The following is a 17,981-nucleotide window of genomic DNA, read 5'->3' as shown; positions in this document are numbered from 1 at the left end:
ATTATTATTTAAAAAAGGATTACCACTTCTGGCTTAAAATACACCGTGGGTACATTTGAGGACTAACTATATTGCTGACAGATTTTGTTGTTTTCCAGAAAACCCTGGACTTCAACAGTAGAAATAATAGAGAATTTTCAACCATGGAAAGACAGGGCAGAAGTAGATGCTCCATTTACTCTCAGTATAAGGAGAGTTGGAGAAGAGCAAGCATATACAGGTCTGCCATTTCTAAACAGCAGCAGTTACAGAAAACATGCCTGAGATGGATTCCCTCTCACATGCCTATGTGAAACAAGTTCTCTGAGCTTAGGTGCACCCACAGTCAGGGTGCACTGTTTCCATCATGGAACACTATTACTTCCATATGTCCAGAGATACCATATGGCTTGATTCATCATAACCCCAAAATATGAAGACAGACCTGACATACACATGATGCTAAAGAAGCAGCTTACTTGAAAATTACATTTTACTGTATCATAGATTTTTCTTATCTACTCACAATTACTCAGTATGTTATGTATCTTGTTCTAATCTACTGTTGTAAATCCATCCAGGATGTACCAGATGCACAAGATGGGTAACATCCTAAGCTTCTCTGGACAAGATGCCAGCAAGTCATCTAAGTTATGATCATCACTTCCTGTACTTTCACATTGTGGAGGAATATGAACTGCCTTAACATAAGGAAATGTTCCTGTAATTTCTCTGACCTTTCACAAAGTGATTTACGTAGGATTAGAACAAAACTTGGGACTTCAGCATGGCAGATCCAAGTTTCATACAGTAAACTTCAAAGAGAAGTAGCAAAATTTACCCATTTCTCACCACTGTTCTAGTCACTTACTTGCTCTCCTCTCTCCAGGATGATCCACTACTTGGTCTCTCCTGTATAAGTTTAATGCTACTCAGAAAACAAAACTACTACTCACAAGCACTTCAGTGTAGAGCTGTTCCATGCTTCAGCAGCAGCCAATCCATCGAGACATTTTAAAAGGGATAAAAGATAAATTCCAAAAAGAAAACCTCTTTGAACAGATTTCTGGTCTAAAAGCACTTTAACTAATCGGTTACCCCGGAGCAAAAAATAAACAAATTACATATTCCCAAAAACTTTTCCTAATGAACTGAGCAGCTATTTAGTATCATGCATTGAAGACATTTAGCTGCTCCCACTGAAAACACAAAAATAGAAAAAAAAAAAAATTAAAACCACTAAAACAAATAAACAAAAACAAACCAAAGAAAAATACACAGTGGGAACCTCCTTAACACCTCTTTTCTTAAGCTTGTGTGTTAGACTGCTTAATAACTTAAATACTCATACTTGTTGCTCTGTTTCTTAAAACTCACAATGTTAAATTTGCTTGTACCATACCCTAGAGAAATTATCTGCCTGCAGGAAGGAACAAAAGCTACCAAACTGAAAGATCCAATTGATACAATTCACTCACAAATTCCTCTGCCAATACAGGCTACAAAATGACCAAAAAGGAAAGTCACACCTCAGTCTATTTCACAGCTCTGTCCAGTTCAACCAGCTCATACAGCTCAAAACTTATGTGCCAGTTCACAGAAAAGTCAAAAGCTATAAGCCATTTTAATTTCATTTTTATTTACAGTTCTTTTTCAAAAAAAAACAAAAAAAAAAAAAAACAAAAAGCTAAGATTTTTGCATTTCATTGTTAAAGCAGTTTATGGTTTTCTTTACTTCAATGATTATAAACAGACAATACTGCAAGATTTTAATTGTTTTAAAGTCTTTGGAGCTATTTTCTTTAATGAAGGCTGAAACCACACAGATGGAATTTTTCAAGAACATTGTAAATTTCTAGCCCAAAGCAAGTGCTGTGTTAAAGAGTGCTAAGCATAACAAATCATAGCACATTTGTTGTTTACAGGATTAAATACTATAAACGTAAGTCACGCTTAATAAACAAATATACTTAGGACGGAACTACCTCAGTTTTTTGTCATGGGGGGCCAAGCAGAGTCCCACAGAGGCACTCAAAGACTACACTGGGTTGTTCTTTCTCCCCTCCTCCAGCAGAGAACCAAAATGCCACCCAATCACATTATCAAGAAGTTAGTCACTCCATCATGGACACATCAACTGATGAGTTGACACCGTTGAAATGGCAAGAATCAGAAAGTGGCAGTGCACATGGCAGAGCCCAAGGAGAAAGCAGCCTGGTTTGGAGGCTGGACACACATCCATGCATGACAGGGACACTCGCAGGGGATAACCTGGTGGTTGTACTGCCACTCAAGAAGGCAGCAGCAGCTCAGCAGAGCAGTTCCTGCAGCCACCAGCCTTTTCTCTCCTCCACCTCAAGGATGAGAGCCAGCAGCCGGCTGCCAGCCAGAGAATTTGGGATGGCAGGCCAGAGGACTTTGGGAGATAGCTGCAAGCTAGGCACATTTATTACACACATGCCGCCCAAAGGTGACCAATATTAAACAGACTGCCATGTATCTTTCAGCTTGGCATCAGAAAGCAATTAATTAATTTAATTTCAAAGTTTTCATGCAATTCATTAATAGGGAACAAGCCTGAAGACAAGCTACCAAGCAATATCTGTCACTGCCTGTTCTCTTAAATAAAGAAATATTTCAGGATTTTGCTTTTGCTCTCACCCTGACTTTGCAACTATGTTTTAAAGTCTCTCTCCAGAGTTTCCTAAATTGCCTTTTAAATATATATACATTTAATCAGAAACAGAACACACAATGTAAAATAAAAGTGACTGAACTTCAAGATGTCTAAAAATACCACATTTATCCAGCCTAACAAGAAGGTGAGCATTCCTTTTAGTGCAAAGTCCTGGAAAGGACTGCCTTTAAAAACTGCTGTACCTTAAATCCCCAGAAGCAATTTCATGTTGCTGTGTTGACACATACAAAGTAAGTAACAGGAGAAATGTTGACACTCAACAGTTTTAGTAGTGATTTTAAAAGCAAGAGTATACACAGACTGCTAAGACTCCTCAAATTAAGTAAATTGATAAGGCATGTCTTTTAAAAGATTAAAAAATAAAAATTTTAATCAAGAACTATATATATATAGTTATATATCTATCTCTAACCTCATTGGATGAGTAGTTGAGCATCCTCTCTCTCCATTAAAGAGGTGAGAAAAGATGAAGCTGTAACATATTAAGCATATAATGAAAAAAAAACACACCAGTACAAATCATGATCAAGTTACAAAGTGATTCCAAATGAACTATAATAAAAAATGTTAAGGATTAACCTAAAGATTTACACTGTATGCCACATTATGCTGTGTCTATTGTGGTTTGTTGACATATGATTATGAAAGAAACGTAAACCCAGTCAGATGAGAAAGATAGACTCCATGTTAATTGAAAAAGACAAACTAAGTGAATAATGAGTATATAAAAAATAGCCTATGCCATTTTTATCACCCATATATGACACTTATTCCCAAATTTATGGCAGAGACAATTGAACTATGTTTCAAATCACTGGAGGTTATTTCTTACCAGGAATCCCTCTGTGCATTTTTTTCACCTCACTGTTTCTAATCTTATTCCATTACTATTGAAACACATACACACTACCAAAGCTGTAAATATATGTCTACTTAAAAGATGTCTACAATAATCACCCTGGTTTATCTTGTACAGATGGATTCTTCAGCAAGAACTGGCATTTGTTAAAGCCTTAGAAACATGGAAATAATACTTTTTTAAAAGAGTAAAGTTTTAAATAGTGTGCTTTTAAATTTGAACCAGTCAATAAAAAGAGCCACACTGTACCCAGAAGGCTTTTTCTATGACAGTCAGGTAAGGACCAAGTCCAGCAACAGCTGACATGGAAAATGAAAATGGACAGTTTGCTTTTGGGGATTCGGGTAAATATAACCAGTGTAGTCCAAAAATAAAAGGTAAGCAGCTCATGCACTGGATCCAATGTCTTGTAGTTTTCTTGCCTTGTCCTCTTCTGCAAGCTATCTCCAAGATGCAACTAAACTAGCAGGTAAACATTATTAATTTGAAGTAAAAAAATAAGAGGAGTCACACAGAAAAAAGTGATTTGGACAATATAACTAAGCATTTAAACAAACCTAAACATATCTGGGTAGAAGTCATCTTTAGGGCAAGAACATTGGTTTCTATTCAGGTTTGGGGTTTTCCTTAGTAGAACAAGGAAAACGGTATTAGAATGGGCTATAAGGTTCCATATAAACTAAAGAAAATGCTATACTATTTCCACAGCAAAAGTATTTCTAACCTTTAAAACACGAATACAGAAGATTTAAGCAACAAATACTACCAAGTGTGAAAGGAAATTGAACAAAAGACAAAGCAATAGCATCCATACTACAGTCAGAGGTGTTAGGAACAGGGGAGGAAACCTCCAACTAAATCTTTATTACTGAAAAAAATCTCAAGAATTTTTTTTCCAGTCAAGATGACTGAAGCAACCAGTCTGGTTTACATTACAGAAGAAATAATATGCCTTTGGGGAGGAAGCAGTCTTCAAACTCCTTCTCAGCTATGAACAAGCCAAAACTTAGTAAGGAAAAATAGATGTAAGCAGGCCTCCAACAATCTATGTAACCAGCAACAATATGAGGGGACAAAATAAAGAGAAACATTCCACTTTGCCAAACACCCAGAAAAATATCACAAACACAACAGAGGATGTATTTTCAAAAGAAGAAAAGGCAGATCAGGGCTGGGCTTCCTGCACTAAATTCCACTGTCTCAAGCATCACCTGTAAGTGCAGGGACATGGGTGGGGAATGAAGACATACACTACCACACACCTCCAAGGTGTAAAGAAGGAGATAAAAGAGCAACAAATTTATTTTCTCATCCTACCAAGAATTCAACTCATGACCAGAGGACCCTGTTTCTGTCTCCAGTGTTTCCCTCCTACAACTTGAACAAGTCAGAGAAGAGAGGATGGGATTGTGCAATCCCAATAATCCTCTGCAACAAGTCTATTGCCACACTGACCTTTCCCCTTCAACTTTACAGAAACAGCTTCCTCCTGTTTCCCACTAATGCAGTTAGCCCTGAGCTCAAGCTGTGCTTCTGCCTGGAACATTTCAGCGCCACTGATATGCAACTATAATGACCCTGCCAGCATGTGTGACAGAATTTGTTTTTGTGTTCAAGATATAATATTGTTTGGGTTCAAAGTAAAGCACTCACAAGTCGGAAAATTTCCTGTGCAACTTTAATTCATCCCCTGGTGTGTTTATTCCCATTATCGCCATGTTTAACTACAGGAGCACTTAGTATGTTTTCCAGTAGGACTCCTACTTGTTCAGCATGGTGGGTGGACATACTCCAGCCATCAATCAAGGGCAAGCAGGGATAAGGAAATCCATATGATCGCTCCTTCACTTGCTGCAGAAGTTGAAAATCACAGGCAAAAAGGCCAGGAAAAGAAGGAAGAGAAGAAGAGCACAGTATTTATGAGATTTTGCACCTGTGAGGGCCTCTCTGCTACATGAACACCAGGCTAAAACACAGTGCTTGTCGCTACCCATTAGCTGCACCTTCTCAATTGAACCTGATATGAAGAAGGGCCACCAAACATAGACATCCAACTAATATTATTATCTAGAGAAACCAGCACAGCATGGAGGCAGGTGAATTTGAATTCTAATTCTGTTCCACCATTGATTATTTTTTGCGACCCCAATCACATCTTGTTTATTACACTAATTTTACCAATGGGAAAACAATGTTCCCTCATCTCAAAGAGGTGCAGGATCAATAACTGTGAGCCATTAAAATAATACATTAAGAAGCACCCTCGAAGAAGAGCATGCAGAAATTAACAACTATCTACTAACTGTGGTCTTTGTATTGTGTAACAGTTTCTTGATGAATAGCAAAGATATTACAGAGCTCCCTTCTGTCTTCCATTACCATACATCTTCACTACAGGAATAGTTTGAGCAAAAAAAGAAGATGCCTACATAAAAGATTGTGAGATCCTACACATATCAGTGAAAGAACTGCTCATACAGCCTGCATTATTCTCATTTCTAACTTTCACGCACTTCACTATTAACCTTAAAAAAGTGAGTTTAACACAAGCAGTAAAAAGTAATGCCGTATTTTATTTTTCAACAATAAGCAGGGTAATTTTAACATTGTATAACCACACTGAAGGTAACAAAAGTTACAAACTATTAGTTACTATTAGTAATAATAAAACAAGTATTTAAAGATCATTGGTAAATCATTCCATTGCCTTCTTAACTTCAGTTCTACAGACAGCACAGAAAGAAACCAAAAAAAAAATCTAAAGTTGTACATACTTTACAAACATCAGGTACCTGTATATAACTTAGGCTGTTGTTCATAGTGACTCAAAGTACATATACACAGCCCTCTCAAGGAAAAATAGGTGTTCTTGGTTTCACTTCAAAATACAAACTTTTGTGTCTCTCCACAGCAGACTGGATAAAGATGGGGAGAAGGAAGAAAGGACAAGGTGTGCACATGAGGTACCATTACTGAGAAAGAAATCACAATCTCAAATGATCCCACCTGCATTGCATCCTTCCCCCCCAAAAAAAAAAATTTAAAGCACTTAAAACATTAAAGAGTTTCAAAATGAGCTTCACTCAGTGAAACTAGCACCAAAACAAACATATATGCTCCACATCTGACCATGCCACAGAAAATACCAAGATTTAGAAAGGCTCTCAAAGGGTACTATTTATTTTTTCTAAATTATTATTAATGTATTCCATCATACGAAATCATGAGAAGTTTTCCTTTTTTCTTCTGGTGGTCTTCCATGCAAATTTTAACTACAGATGGTATGACATGCAAGTAACATAGTTAGAAACTGCAGTTAGGAAACACTTCAGACTGTTGGCAGAAGATGAGATGTGGTGAGACCAATATGTTTCAAGCATTAGCTCTTACAATCCAAGTGTTTAAAAAAGGAATAATCTGTGAAGGTGATGAGCTGCACTAGACTCTAGCAGGTACCCAGCCATGTAATTGAGTGCTTGGCCTCAGAAGGAAGATTGCCATCCAAACTAGCTGTGCTTTTTGAAAAGTCAGAGCTACACAAGTTCCTGTGGCAGAAACAGAAGTTCTCAAAAGAATTCTAGTGAAATTAAAACGGTTTCAGGATAGCAAACTTTCCGACAAAGATAGCAGAAAAGCCAACCTTTAAGTATACAATTTATTTTAATTAACAACCCAAAAAAATTATACACGAGTTCTTGAAGGTAAAGGATAGCCACCCGTATTCGGAATTCCCGTACTAACAGTATAACGGTGAGAAATATCCCATTCCTAGGCTCCTCCGCATCCTGAGAGCGCGCACAGTCAAGGTCAGAGGTGCGTGACCGATATGACAACACCCCAACTATTCAGCAACCCTCCCGCCCGCTCCTCAGCTGTCTGCCGGGGAAGTTCATTACTTTTTTTCGCTGATGCCAGCACACCCCGAGGGCAGAGGCTTCCCCCGGGGGCTCGGGGGTCGCACGCCCCGCACGCGTGTCCGTGGGAGCCCCGGGACGGGGAGATGCCGCTCCCGGGGCTGCGGCGCCCAGCCGGGACGGGCCCGGCCGCTCCCCCCTCCCTGCGGGCAGCGACCGGAGCGCTGCGGCTCCCACGGACGGGCACCGGGGAAGGAAGTAGCCGGGGAGGAGGAACTGGGGGATGGGAGGGAACCCCCGAACCCGCGCACTGGGAGCGCTGGCCCAGCGCCCGCCGAGGAGCGCTGCCGCGGCCGCCGCTCCAGGGGCTGCTGACCCCGCACGCCCCGGCTCCCCCAGCCCGTAGCACCCCCCACCGGCCCGCCCCCCTCGGTCTCCCCTGCGCCCGCCCCCCGGGAAGGAAGCCCTCCCTCCTGCCCTCACCTGCCAAGAAGCTGCAGACGTCCTCGGGGACGCCGGGAGCGTCGGGCATGGTGCGGGGGCGGCCGGGGACACCCGGCGGGCGGGGCTCGACGGCTCGGAGCGCTCCGGTCCCGGCCCGGCGGGGAGCAAGAGGAGGCCACGCCCCCCGATCGCCCGGCGCGAACGGGAGATGCGGGGGGCGGGGCTTATCATCTCCGGGGCGTGGCTTCCCGCCACGAAGGCGGAGTTTTCACCGCGGGGGCGGGGTTTGGCGGCACGGGGCGGGGCTTCCCCAGGCTCGTTCTCAGCGCTGCGCATGCGCTTCATGCCCTTTTCCCCCCCGTGTTTATAGCCCGCCGTGAGGGCGCTGCCTCCCACGTGACCGCTGCCGGCGGCCATCCCGCGTGAGGGCAGCGCGCGGGCCCGCCCCCGCGCCAGAACCAAACGTGGCGCTCGGCGCCGGCTCCCTCAGCGCCGGTTCCCTCAGCGCCTTCCGCCCCGAAGGGCAGGGAAAGTCGGCTATTGGATAGGAGTGCCCGAGGCCTCTCTCTGATTGATCCATTTATTGCTCCGCCCACTAAGCCAGGGGCTGGCGTCCCCTCATCCTCCCACAGGCGCGGGGAGGGCTGTGGAGGGTGGTGCTTCAGGGATTTAGTTTCTTCCAGACCCCGTTCTTTTAGAGCGCGCTGCTTGTTGCTTTCGGCTTGCTGTCGTTACCAGTGTCAGGGTTTAGGAGGGCAGACTGGAGCCCAGCCAGCCTCTGCCAATGTCCCAGTGGTTGCAGCTGGCAAAATCCAGCCGTGGAACTTGAGGAAATCATTGGAGCAGTGAGAAGAGGCCCGTTCGTGTTGGTGTGTGTTAGCACAGGTGTGTGGGCAGCCGCTAAAAGAGATGCTGTTGCTAAGCAACACAGCTGGGCTGCTAGAAGGGCCAACTTTGCTGGAGTGTTGCTCATGGGGCAGCTTTTGTATGTTTTTCCCGCAAATGCCTAGTTGTATGTATTTGGAGCACATTGGTGATGTAATGTATTTAGTGTAGAAATAGTCAAAGTAAACTTGTAGCATGTGTTTCTGTGCCCTGGATGGTTTTGGCTGTATCTATGTTATTGCTGCAGGAATTGTTTGTGTTAGAGCTGTGGTTATGTTAGCACATCTGTATATCATACCAGCGTAGGAAAAACACCAAGAAGTTCCATTTATGAAATTTCAGCTTTATACCAGTGTAATTGTATTTAACACTTGTGGCACAGCTGGCAGTATGGCTGTATCAGTCAGGTATTAAACAGTTTCCTACTTCTGCTTGGTGTAGCTGTGCCTGCTGAAGTCTGCGGTGTAGATGTGGTGTTAGATTATATTGTTCTCCTGACCTCTCACATCTCTTTTAATCACATGGAGCAACTAATTTCAAATACATCTGTGTTTTCAAAGCATTGCAGCTTTATTACCTGACTTTATGGCCAGCCTGGCTGAAACTCAAGCAATGAACTAACTGACCTGTATAATGTTGTGTAATGGTTTTATGTTAGTTATCTAATTTCAATTCAACTATAATAAACATGCACAGGCATCTGGGTGCATATGTGTATAAATAGATCATGCCTCTTTATTTGTATAAATACCTACTACTCATCTGGTACAAGAATATGTTTGATTAATTTTTCTGTAGCTGGCAAGGAAGGCTCTTCGGGCTTATGTTAAATTACACATTTCAGATGTGCAGTCTTGGGAAGCTGCCATAAGGAATAGGAAAATGGCTTGTAGTCTAATTTGCTTGCCCTTTTTCAGGTTAATCATAATCCTACTTTCTTGTGTTGATTTTATGGCACTATCCATTTCTGTTCCAGAAATGTGTCACTTGAACTCTGTTGTAGTCTTTGTTTGAGATCACTCTCTGATAATTTATTCCATATGTTTACCATTTGTGTAAACTTTTCCTGTGTTTCAGAACATAAGATGGGAAGAAATAACTTACCTTTATTATTTCCCATCCCCCATACTCCAGTCACTCTGGCTTTTTCTATTTTCTTTTTTTTTTTTTTTTAAGACCTCCTTGTTGCGGTGAAGACCAGCCCGTCACACAGTCATCAAGATTTGTGACCCAGGCCTATTTTAAGCCTTGTTAAGTTCCAGATTTACTCATAGTTCCCTAATTTTTAAATCTACCACTAATAGGAAGCATAATTCAAAACAGACTCCTTCCTGAAACAAGTCTGGCTTCAGTGCTGTTTCAGCCTGGTTTCTGAGGATTCCACAGCTTGTGCCTCATCGAAACCAGACACACCACTTTGCCTAATCAGGCCCATGGATCGAGGGTTCTTGATGTGTGGGAAGCAACACAACGGGGAACACACTGAAGTTTATTGTCCTTCTGTGTGAGGAGAGCTCTGAAAACAGGGAGTTCAGGAGGAGTAGCCTACCTGGATCTGCAGAGAACCCACAGCAATGCAGCTGTGGGAAGAATAAAATTTCCCATTCAGGAGCAGCATCACTACTGCCTTGCCTCCCTGAAGAAATGTGACAAATATGGTTTACTGGGAAATCCAGCATTTTTCCATGGCTTCTGCAGCCATGCTTTTAAAATTTAGATTCTAGGCAATGAATGAAACAGGACCTGTGTGCAGCTGCTGCTTGTTCTGTACATATCCTTTAATAGAAAATTAATTGGATTACAGTGCATGCTCCCTGCACTGATCCCTGCACTATTTCACACAGGCATTAACAGCCTCGTTGGGGATACTCTGTGTTCTCATCTGTTGGCCCTGTTGGCTGTCTGTCTTCTTTTGCTGGACTCCAAACAAAACAGCTAGTCAATAGTCAGAATATTTATATTTTTTAATTATTTAATTACATTGAACAGCAGTTGGCAAAGATTTCTGGTATGCACATGGAGCTGTTAAATGGAAGGAGCACTGACTTTCTTTACAGAATTGCTTTCTTTATATGCATAAAAACTGTGTTTAAAAAAAAATCAGGAAATTATCTTATTGAATGACAGTGCTCTAAACATGGCACCCCTGTATGCCTCTTGACTGTGGTTGCTGCACTGAAGAATAGCAGAGATGCCTCTAACAGTGGAAAAGCAGATTCAAACCCTTTTTCCTCTGGCAAAGCATCATTAATGTTTTCTTAGGATTTGCTGCTACTATTCAAGTTTAAATTATTTCCTCACAGAAATAATGAGTTGCATTCAGGACATCACAAGAGTTGCTTTGAGAATATGTTTACACGTTAACTTTGAAGCATAAAGAAGTGCTAATACTTCATGTAGCAACTCATGATTTTGTGTATCTTCTTCTATTCAGAATCCATCTCCATGAAAGCTTCCTATTTTGCTGTCCTCTTACAGGCATTTTATACAGAAACAAAAACCTTGAGGCATTCAAGCATTGTTTGCACAGTTGGGTTGCATTGACTGTACTATGTTAGAATGTGGAAACATGGCCGTGCATTTAGAATTTAGCCTAGCTCAAACAAGAACTGAACACACTCTTCAGTTTATGGGATGATCACAAATGGAACTAAAATGTACTCAGCAAGACTAAAAATTTTGAACACCAGGTGTGTGTTTCTTCATTAGTTTGTATGCTGAAAAATTGCTACAGTGACCTTTTATTTCTGCACTTTGGAGGCTTTGTGTCACTGTTTAGTGTTCTAAAACTAATCAGTTATAAAACTGATATACTTTGTCTCATAAAGGTAATCTACCATTTATGGAGTACTTTCCAGGTCGGTACTGTCTTGCTCTCAATGTTACCTGTTATTATTTTAAGACCTCAGTAATTCCCAACTCCCAGCTTTAAAAACACATCTCAAGAAACACAAGTCATTCCCTTCCATCTCCACGTTTTCCCAGCTGTACAACCACAGAAAGGTGCTGAACTGGAAAATTATAAGAATTGTCCACTAGATAATTTCCTATATGCCATACCATAACTATCCATTTATCTTTCAGAGCTATTGGGTTTGATGCTGAAATCTTTAGCTTTCCAAATACGGAGCAACAAGAGCATAACTTTTCATTTTTGTACTTGACTATTTTCCAGCAATGCCTAATTTTGCCTAAGAATTACCTCTGCAAAGAAAGATTGGTGTTTCTGTTATCGAAACTACAGGGTAATTAATATGATTTTGAGTTATGTTTTCTAAGCATTACATGTCATGGGAAATATTTTTGCATACGGTTTTTTTTTTTACCTGAGCATCCATTAGATTGTATAGGATTGTACGTTATTATTTTATTAGACAAAAAAATGCTGTGTCTCATCAAGTTCAGTGTCTTATTTCAAAAAAAATTATTAAGAAAGCTCCTATCAGATAAAGGCTTCAGAGTTTCAATAAAATCCTGTTTTGAGGTGATTTTCCAGATGGGTTGATTCAAATGGAACATCCTGAAAGTTAGTTTTGGCACAGGTATGAGATTTCAGTCAACATTTTTTCTCATAAAAATCTATGAAAGCAAGCCAAAGATAACTCCCCAAGTGTTACAGAAGAGGATTGCTGCCGCTTATCATGCAAATAGTGCCAATGAAGTCTGGAGACAACCAGATAAATAAAAGTTGTGAGATTTCAGCTCATACTAAATCCATTTGTTCTTGTTTCTATCTCACCCTTTCTTCTCCAATATCTGAAATGCTGAAGAAGTGAAAACTCTTCCTCTCCCTGTTTCTCCTCTTCAAGATATATAGAGATGTCCTGATGGGTCTTTCTGCAGATGAGTGTGGTTTTAGGAAGTGGGGAGGGAAGCTCTGTTTGACTGGAGTTAGTAATTAGATCTTATGTAAACTTTTCTTAACCTCCTTCCTATACAATCTTGATAGCTAATGAATATTTTGGAACCATGAAGATTCTTAATAACACTGCAGTGAGTAAGCATGCTAAAACATCATCTTCTCCAGAAGTAACATCTAAACCTCATCACTCTTTGAGAGGTAGATGAAATAATGAGGAACTATAGAACCTCTAATCTAAATTTAGTGTTATTTCTAGTTCTTTTTGCCTCTTATATACTATGGTATAGTGCATTGATTCCTATTTTAAACAGATTATACCATAGGTAATGGAGCTAATGAAGAGTATTTTTCCTTGCATTTCTGTACAAGGAGCCTATATCCTTTTTCCTTTTGCAATGGAATGGGTTCTATCTGGTCAGTTCTCCTGTGCCATAAGGCACTCATCATCATCTGAGCCATTGCCCTGATTTTTCTTCTCCATGCCTCTTCCTCCATCACTGAGAAAGGAGCAGCATTTTGTTGTGGCCAGTTTGGAGGGATTGCACTGTCTTTTGGTCTGTCAGAAAACTTCTGGTCGTTGACCACCCTGCTAGCCAAACAGAATAGGTAGCCACTGACTCCTTTTCTGCACTGGTGTCATTAGCCTGACTCTCCATCCTTCATCCAGCAGCTGATTTTCAAGAAAATTTTAAGAAAATAGTGTCTGAAAACTGATACAGCAATCAGATTTTAGGGAAAAATCAATAGGTGGACAGGTGTCCTTGTTTAATCAAGCAAAAATTTTTACTTTGACAATAATTAGCAGAAGCCTTGAGGCACAGGCAGCTTCAGCATGCCTGTCTGTGTTTTTTGAGTATCAGGGCAATCCCCTTTTAAAATTTCCCTCTTCTGTATATTGTAGAAGGAACAGTAACAAAAGAGGGGGCAGGGGGGAGAAATGAGGTTTCAAGAGTTGCAAAGCTTTTCTGTGTAATGCTACATTTCAAAGGGAAAATAAAACAGTCAGTTTTAAAGTGGAACTGAATCAGAATAAAATCCAAATAAAATTTGTGCTATAGAAGACAGGTTCACAGCCTCTAAACTGCCAGTCTTTAATAAAGACTTAAATAAAGACAAAGAACTTTCTAAACAAGTGGCATTTCTCAGAGGTACACCAAGCCTTCAACTAAATTGGTGAAGTGGTAAGCTAACGGTTAAAAAAGAAGCCGCTGTGTTATTTTTATTTTTAAAAAGTCGGAGTGCAGTTTAGAAGAGTGCTTCCATCAGCCTAAAAAATGAATATGTGACAGATTGTTGTCTAACTAATAAGAAGAGCTAAATGTTGCTTCATATGCATAGGCATTAGCTCTCTGTCTTTTTAAAACAGCTCAAATGAATTTTTGTCTTAATGTGCTAATGTGTTTTTCTTTGCAGAACTCCTGGCCTTTTTTTTTTTTTTCCCAACTCTTGTGATTGCCACAATGAGAAACACATCTGAAAAATATCATAAAATATAAAATTAAATCTTTTTAATTGTCTGAATTCACCATTGTTTCTGGGAAACATAGATGAAAATCTTCAGGCTTCATACAGAAAGGACTGGTCCAAGTGAGGCAGGTATATAGGCTTATTTCTTGCCATGCAAATTCATTTTCTCTACAAGATGAACATCATTAATTACCTTCTTTAAAGTGATACATAGATATGTAAAATATCATGCCAAATAAGAAGCATTTGTTGTCTCCACTAGAAATTGCATTTGATTTCATTTTATATAAGTGCTCACCTGATAAGCTTCACCTCGATGGATTTAGTTTACGCTGTGAACTATTATTTTGTAAAATAGAGAACCTTGAAAAACTCCTGATGCAAATATGCTTTATTTATAAAGTGTTTTCTGGGATATCACATGACTTACAGTGAGAATACCCAATTAATAAAATAGCTTTTCTCAGCAAGTATTTCTATACAATGTCCATAAAGTACAGTGTGCATGGCTAAAAGTATTCCAGGACAATCACAGCAATATGCTAAAGAGGACAAGCAGACTTCAAGCCAATATTGTCTCATGTTTTTTTACTTCTTAATTTAATAAAAAGCTCTGAATACGGAGACTGATGGGTTTTCAAGTTCTGACTGACAGGTTTTCAATTGATCTTGATGTTTTATAGCTTCCAACACTTGGGTAACTAAGCACCTTACAAACCCAACCAAAACAGAAACCTCAGGAGGTAAAGAGGAGTTATTACCCCCAGGCTATAGAAACAGTGCCCAGAAGGAGAAGTGGCTTTGCCAGACTTCTGTCTTCTAGACAGGGGAAGTATGTGGCAGCATGTGGAGATCAGATCACAGAAATCCTGAACAAGTACATCCACTGCTGGGCCATACCACCACTCCAGCAGGCCGCTGTAATCCTTCAGCTGTCACTGGCTCACTGGAAGATCATTTAATTTCTGTCCTTTCTGTGAGAAATTTTATGTATAGAGTCCTGATATGTCTGCAGTCCCAGAGTGTGCATTTGGGGGCTACCCTGTATCCCCAGCAGCTGGCACTGTGCAGTCCTTCTCACTTGGCAGAATTGTCTCCATCACTGTTTTTGCAGCTTCTTATCTTTCCCAGGCATGAGCCTGATGCTAACATTATAGATGCTGTTAGCAGCTTAAAAGCTAAAAAAGTTAGATGAAGACTGATCTGGTTTACATTTAATTTAAGAAATCAAAGCACTTACATAAGTCTGCTTCCACAGGATTGTCTTTGCCTTCACTGACATCTGCATGGATCTTCCCAGGTGGGTATCTCCTGGCTTAAACCATGATGTGAAGAAGCACCTCAGCCTCCCATCTATCTTTGCTGTTCCCATTGAGGCTACTGACCCGAAAACCAGCTACCAGTTCTGTAGTGTCTGCTGAGCAAATGTCTCCATGATGTATAAGTCATATTCATCCATAAAGTATGAAACTGTTGTGCCTTAATCTAACACTGCTAAGCGTTAAAGATTCAATATGCTAGACCTAGTCACTGACAAATAAAAGAAAACGAGGCCAGGGCATGGAAGGCAGTCTCTGGGCTTCCCAATCAGCTGCTTGATTTTGCCAAATACACTGATCTCTCTTGCCCTTTTCTGCTTAAAGGTTTATCATACAATTATTCCTAATGAAAATATTAAATATGATGCCAAACTCATGAGCCAGAGGGCTGTTTTTTCAAGTTTTCATTACCTGCTAAGTAAATTAATTAATGCAAATGAAACACTTGTGTTGTAAAATGGCATCCTCTTCTAATTGAAGACAATGGCAAAATTGCCATTGACCTCCATGGGAACAGGTTCAGGCCCATAACTTTCATATATTGTACATTAAGCGACATAATCAGAAATACTATCTTCTCCCATTAAAATGAGGTATAGATATAGCATGACAAGTAGCAGCACAGGGACTCTTCTGATGACTGTAATTAGAGGTTTTTAATGACAGGTTAGGTATGTTTAATATGCAATTCCACATTGCAGTTGTACTATCAGATTCTATTCAGGATCTTTACATGTAGCATAACTGAATTCAGAGGCAGATGAATGTTTCTGATATTTCAAATTCAGCAGTTTTGCTGATTTAGCACCTTCTGAAACGTGCACCATGTGGTGAACAAACACTGCGAGCAAAGATGTTTTCCTCCGAGGTTTGCCAGGGATTTAAAATTTTAACACTTTCCTGCTCTCCTTACAGACAGAACAGTGCTGTTATGCAGATAAAAAGAGCTGTGCAATCATTCTGATAGGTATAATTTCATTATCTCTGAGGAGTTTAGGTGTGGAGCCAACTCCATGTATTAGCTAATAACCAATCCATTACTTGATTAACTGACTTACATGAAGAAAGCTTATCAACCACACATTTGTCTGCTTGGAATTAAATCATAAAAAGATATTAAAAATATATAATTTTCATGTTTCAATACTTTATGTAAAAAGCATTGTACCAGATGCCAATGAAATCTTCTGAAGAATAATAACATGCCTTACAAATAGCAGATGCTATAAACACATAAAAACACTATAAAAATAACCCAAGGCACCACTAATTAGGCATGAGTCAGTGCTTCCAGTAAATTCATGGCAACTGCAAGCAACAGGAAAAGAATTGTATATCTCAAAGCATTGCCAACTTAGTGCAGAAACCTAATCCAAATGATTTGAATGTCTCATGTATTTGAGATTGCCAGTGCATATCCATATATACAGTTGCCTTCTCTTGGGATTTTTCTTTCTCCGCCCCTACTTATCTGTAGCTTCTTCAGAAAGTCATCACCATCTGATACAGTAATATTTAGAAATTATTATATGAGCTGGTATGTCTCTTTTCTTTCCATAGTGTTTGGAATGTATTTTGGCCTGGAAGCCTGAAGCTAAATACTCTGTCAGTCATAAGCCATGCCAGAGATTCTTGGAAACACCTGCACCTTGCAGTCATGCAAATACCTTTGAGATATGTCAGAACGCTGTTTATTTGCACCATACCAACCGCATGTCATCTGAATTAATTTTCACATTCTTGTCCTGATGGGACATGGCTCTGAATATAAAAATTGACACATGTGAGAGCAGTGTGGTTAAAGAGGTATTGATGCTGTGCCAAAATTATGCAACGCATCGTTGCTGGCCAGCAATATGATTAAACAAGGTATCTTTGTAAGTTATATATTAATAGCACCAATGCACAGATATGTATATTCTTTCTCAGAGATGCATTAAGAGATGAGTCCAATAGTGATGTGAATGTGGTGAGAGTCAAAGATACAGCAGTAGTAGAATAGTATCACAGTCTTGAATAAATGCAACACATCAATGCTTCCCAGCACTGTCCTGCATTACAGCAAACACTCTAGGTGAAAACCCCTGTGGACAGTTTCTTCACTCCTTTTTCAGCAAAATCAGGTCATTTGCAGAGCAGAAATCAAATGGAAGAAACCCTGTTGACCTGTAGTCCATTAACTTTTTTTTTTTTTTTAAGATTCAGTAACAGTAGCAGCTTAGAGAAGATTCAGACTATATCACCTGTACCTCAGGAAGGCTGCAGCAAGATTTGTTAATCTCCTGTGTTGTGACTTCATGAACACAGATCTGAAGGCTGTATTACTCAAAAGATTGTCCTTTTTCTCTCAGTCTCTGTCTCCCCCATATTTAGTTTTCTTTTGGTTTTGTGACACTAGAGAAGTAAAGGACTATGTAGATGGCTTATCTGAAGGCAGGACTGTGGGAGAATCTGATCTTTACACTTTTGTCACATTTCATGCCATATATTTATCTAAAAAGGGTGGGGATACTGGTAGGCATAGTACTTTTATCACACAGATTGCTAGCTGCATCTATCAGTTTTCTATAAAAGAAAATAAATAGTGATGTCAAGCTCAACACTTACCTCTGCA

The 17,981-nt window shown here is 40.1% G+C and overlaps 1 protein-coding gene across 2 annotated transcripts in view; it reads right to left on the bottom strand.

Moving 5' to 3' along the window:
* SKAP2 (src kinase associated phosphoprotein 2) overlaps positions 1–8,172 on the bottom strand; it is a 118,814-nt gene extending 110,642 nt beyond the window's left edge. The window contains exon 1 of one of the 2 annotated variants that reach the window (XM_056484641.1): positions 7,874–8,172. In XM_056484641.1, coding sequence (XP_056340616.1) covers positions 7,874–7,922 — 49 coding nt within the window. In that variant the 5' untranslated portion in view covers positions 7,923–8,172. The remainder of the gene's footprint in view (positions 1–7,873) is intronic. The other variant, XM_056484642.1, reaches the window with a different exon arrangement.
* Between the last annotated feature and the right edge of the window lie 9,809 nt (positions 8,173–17,981).

This window comes from Oenanthe melanoleuca, chromosome 2 (genome assembly GCF_029582105.1).
Source record: "Oenanthe melanoleuca isolate GR-GAL-2019-014 chromosome 2, OMel1.0, whole genome shotgun sequence".
Taxonomy (NCBI): Eukaryota; Metazoa; Chordata; class Aves; order Passeriformes; family Muscicapidae; genus Oenanthe; species Oenanthe melanoleuca.
Note: the sequence above shows the minus strand (reverse complement) of the source record. Positions and strands in the feature narration are given on the sequence as shown.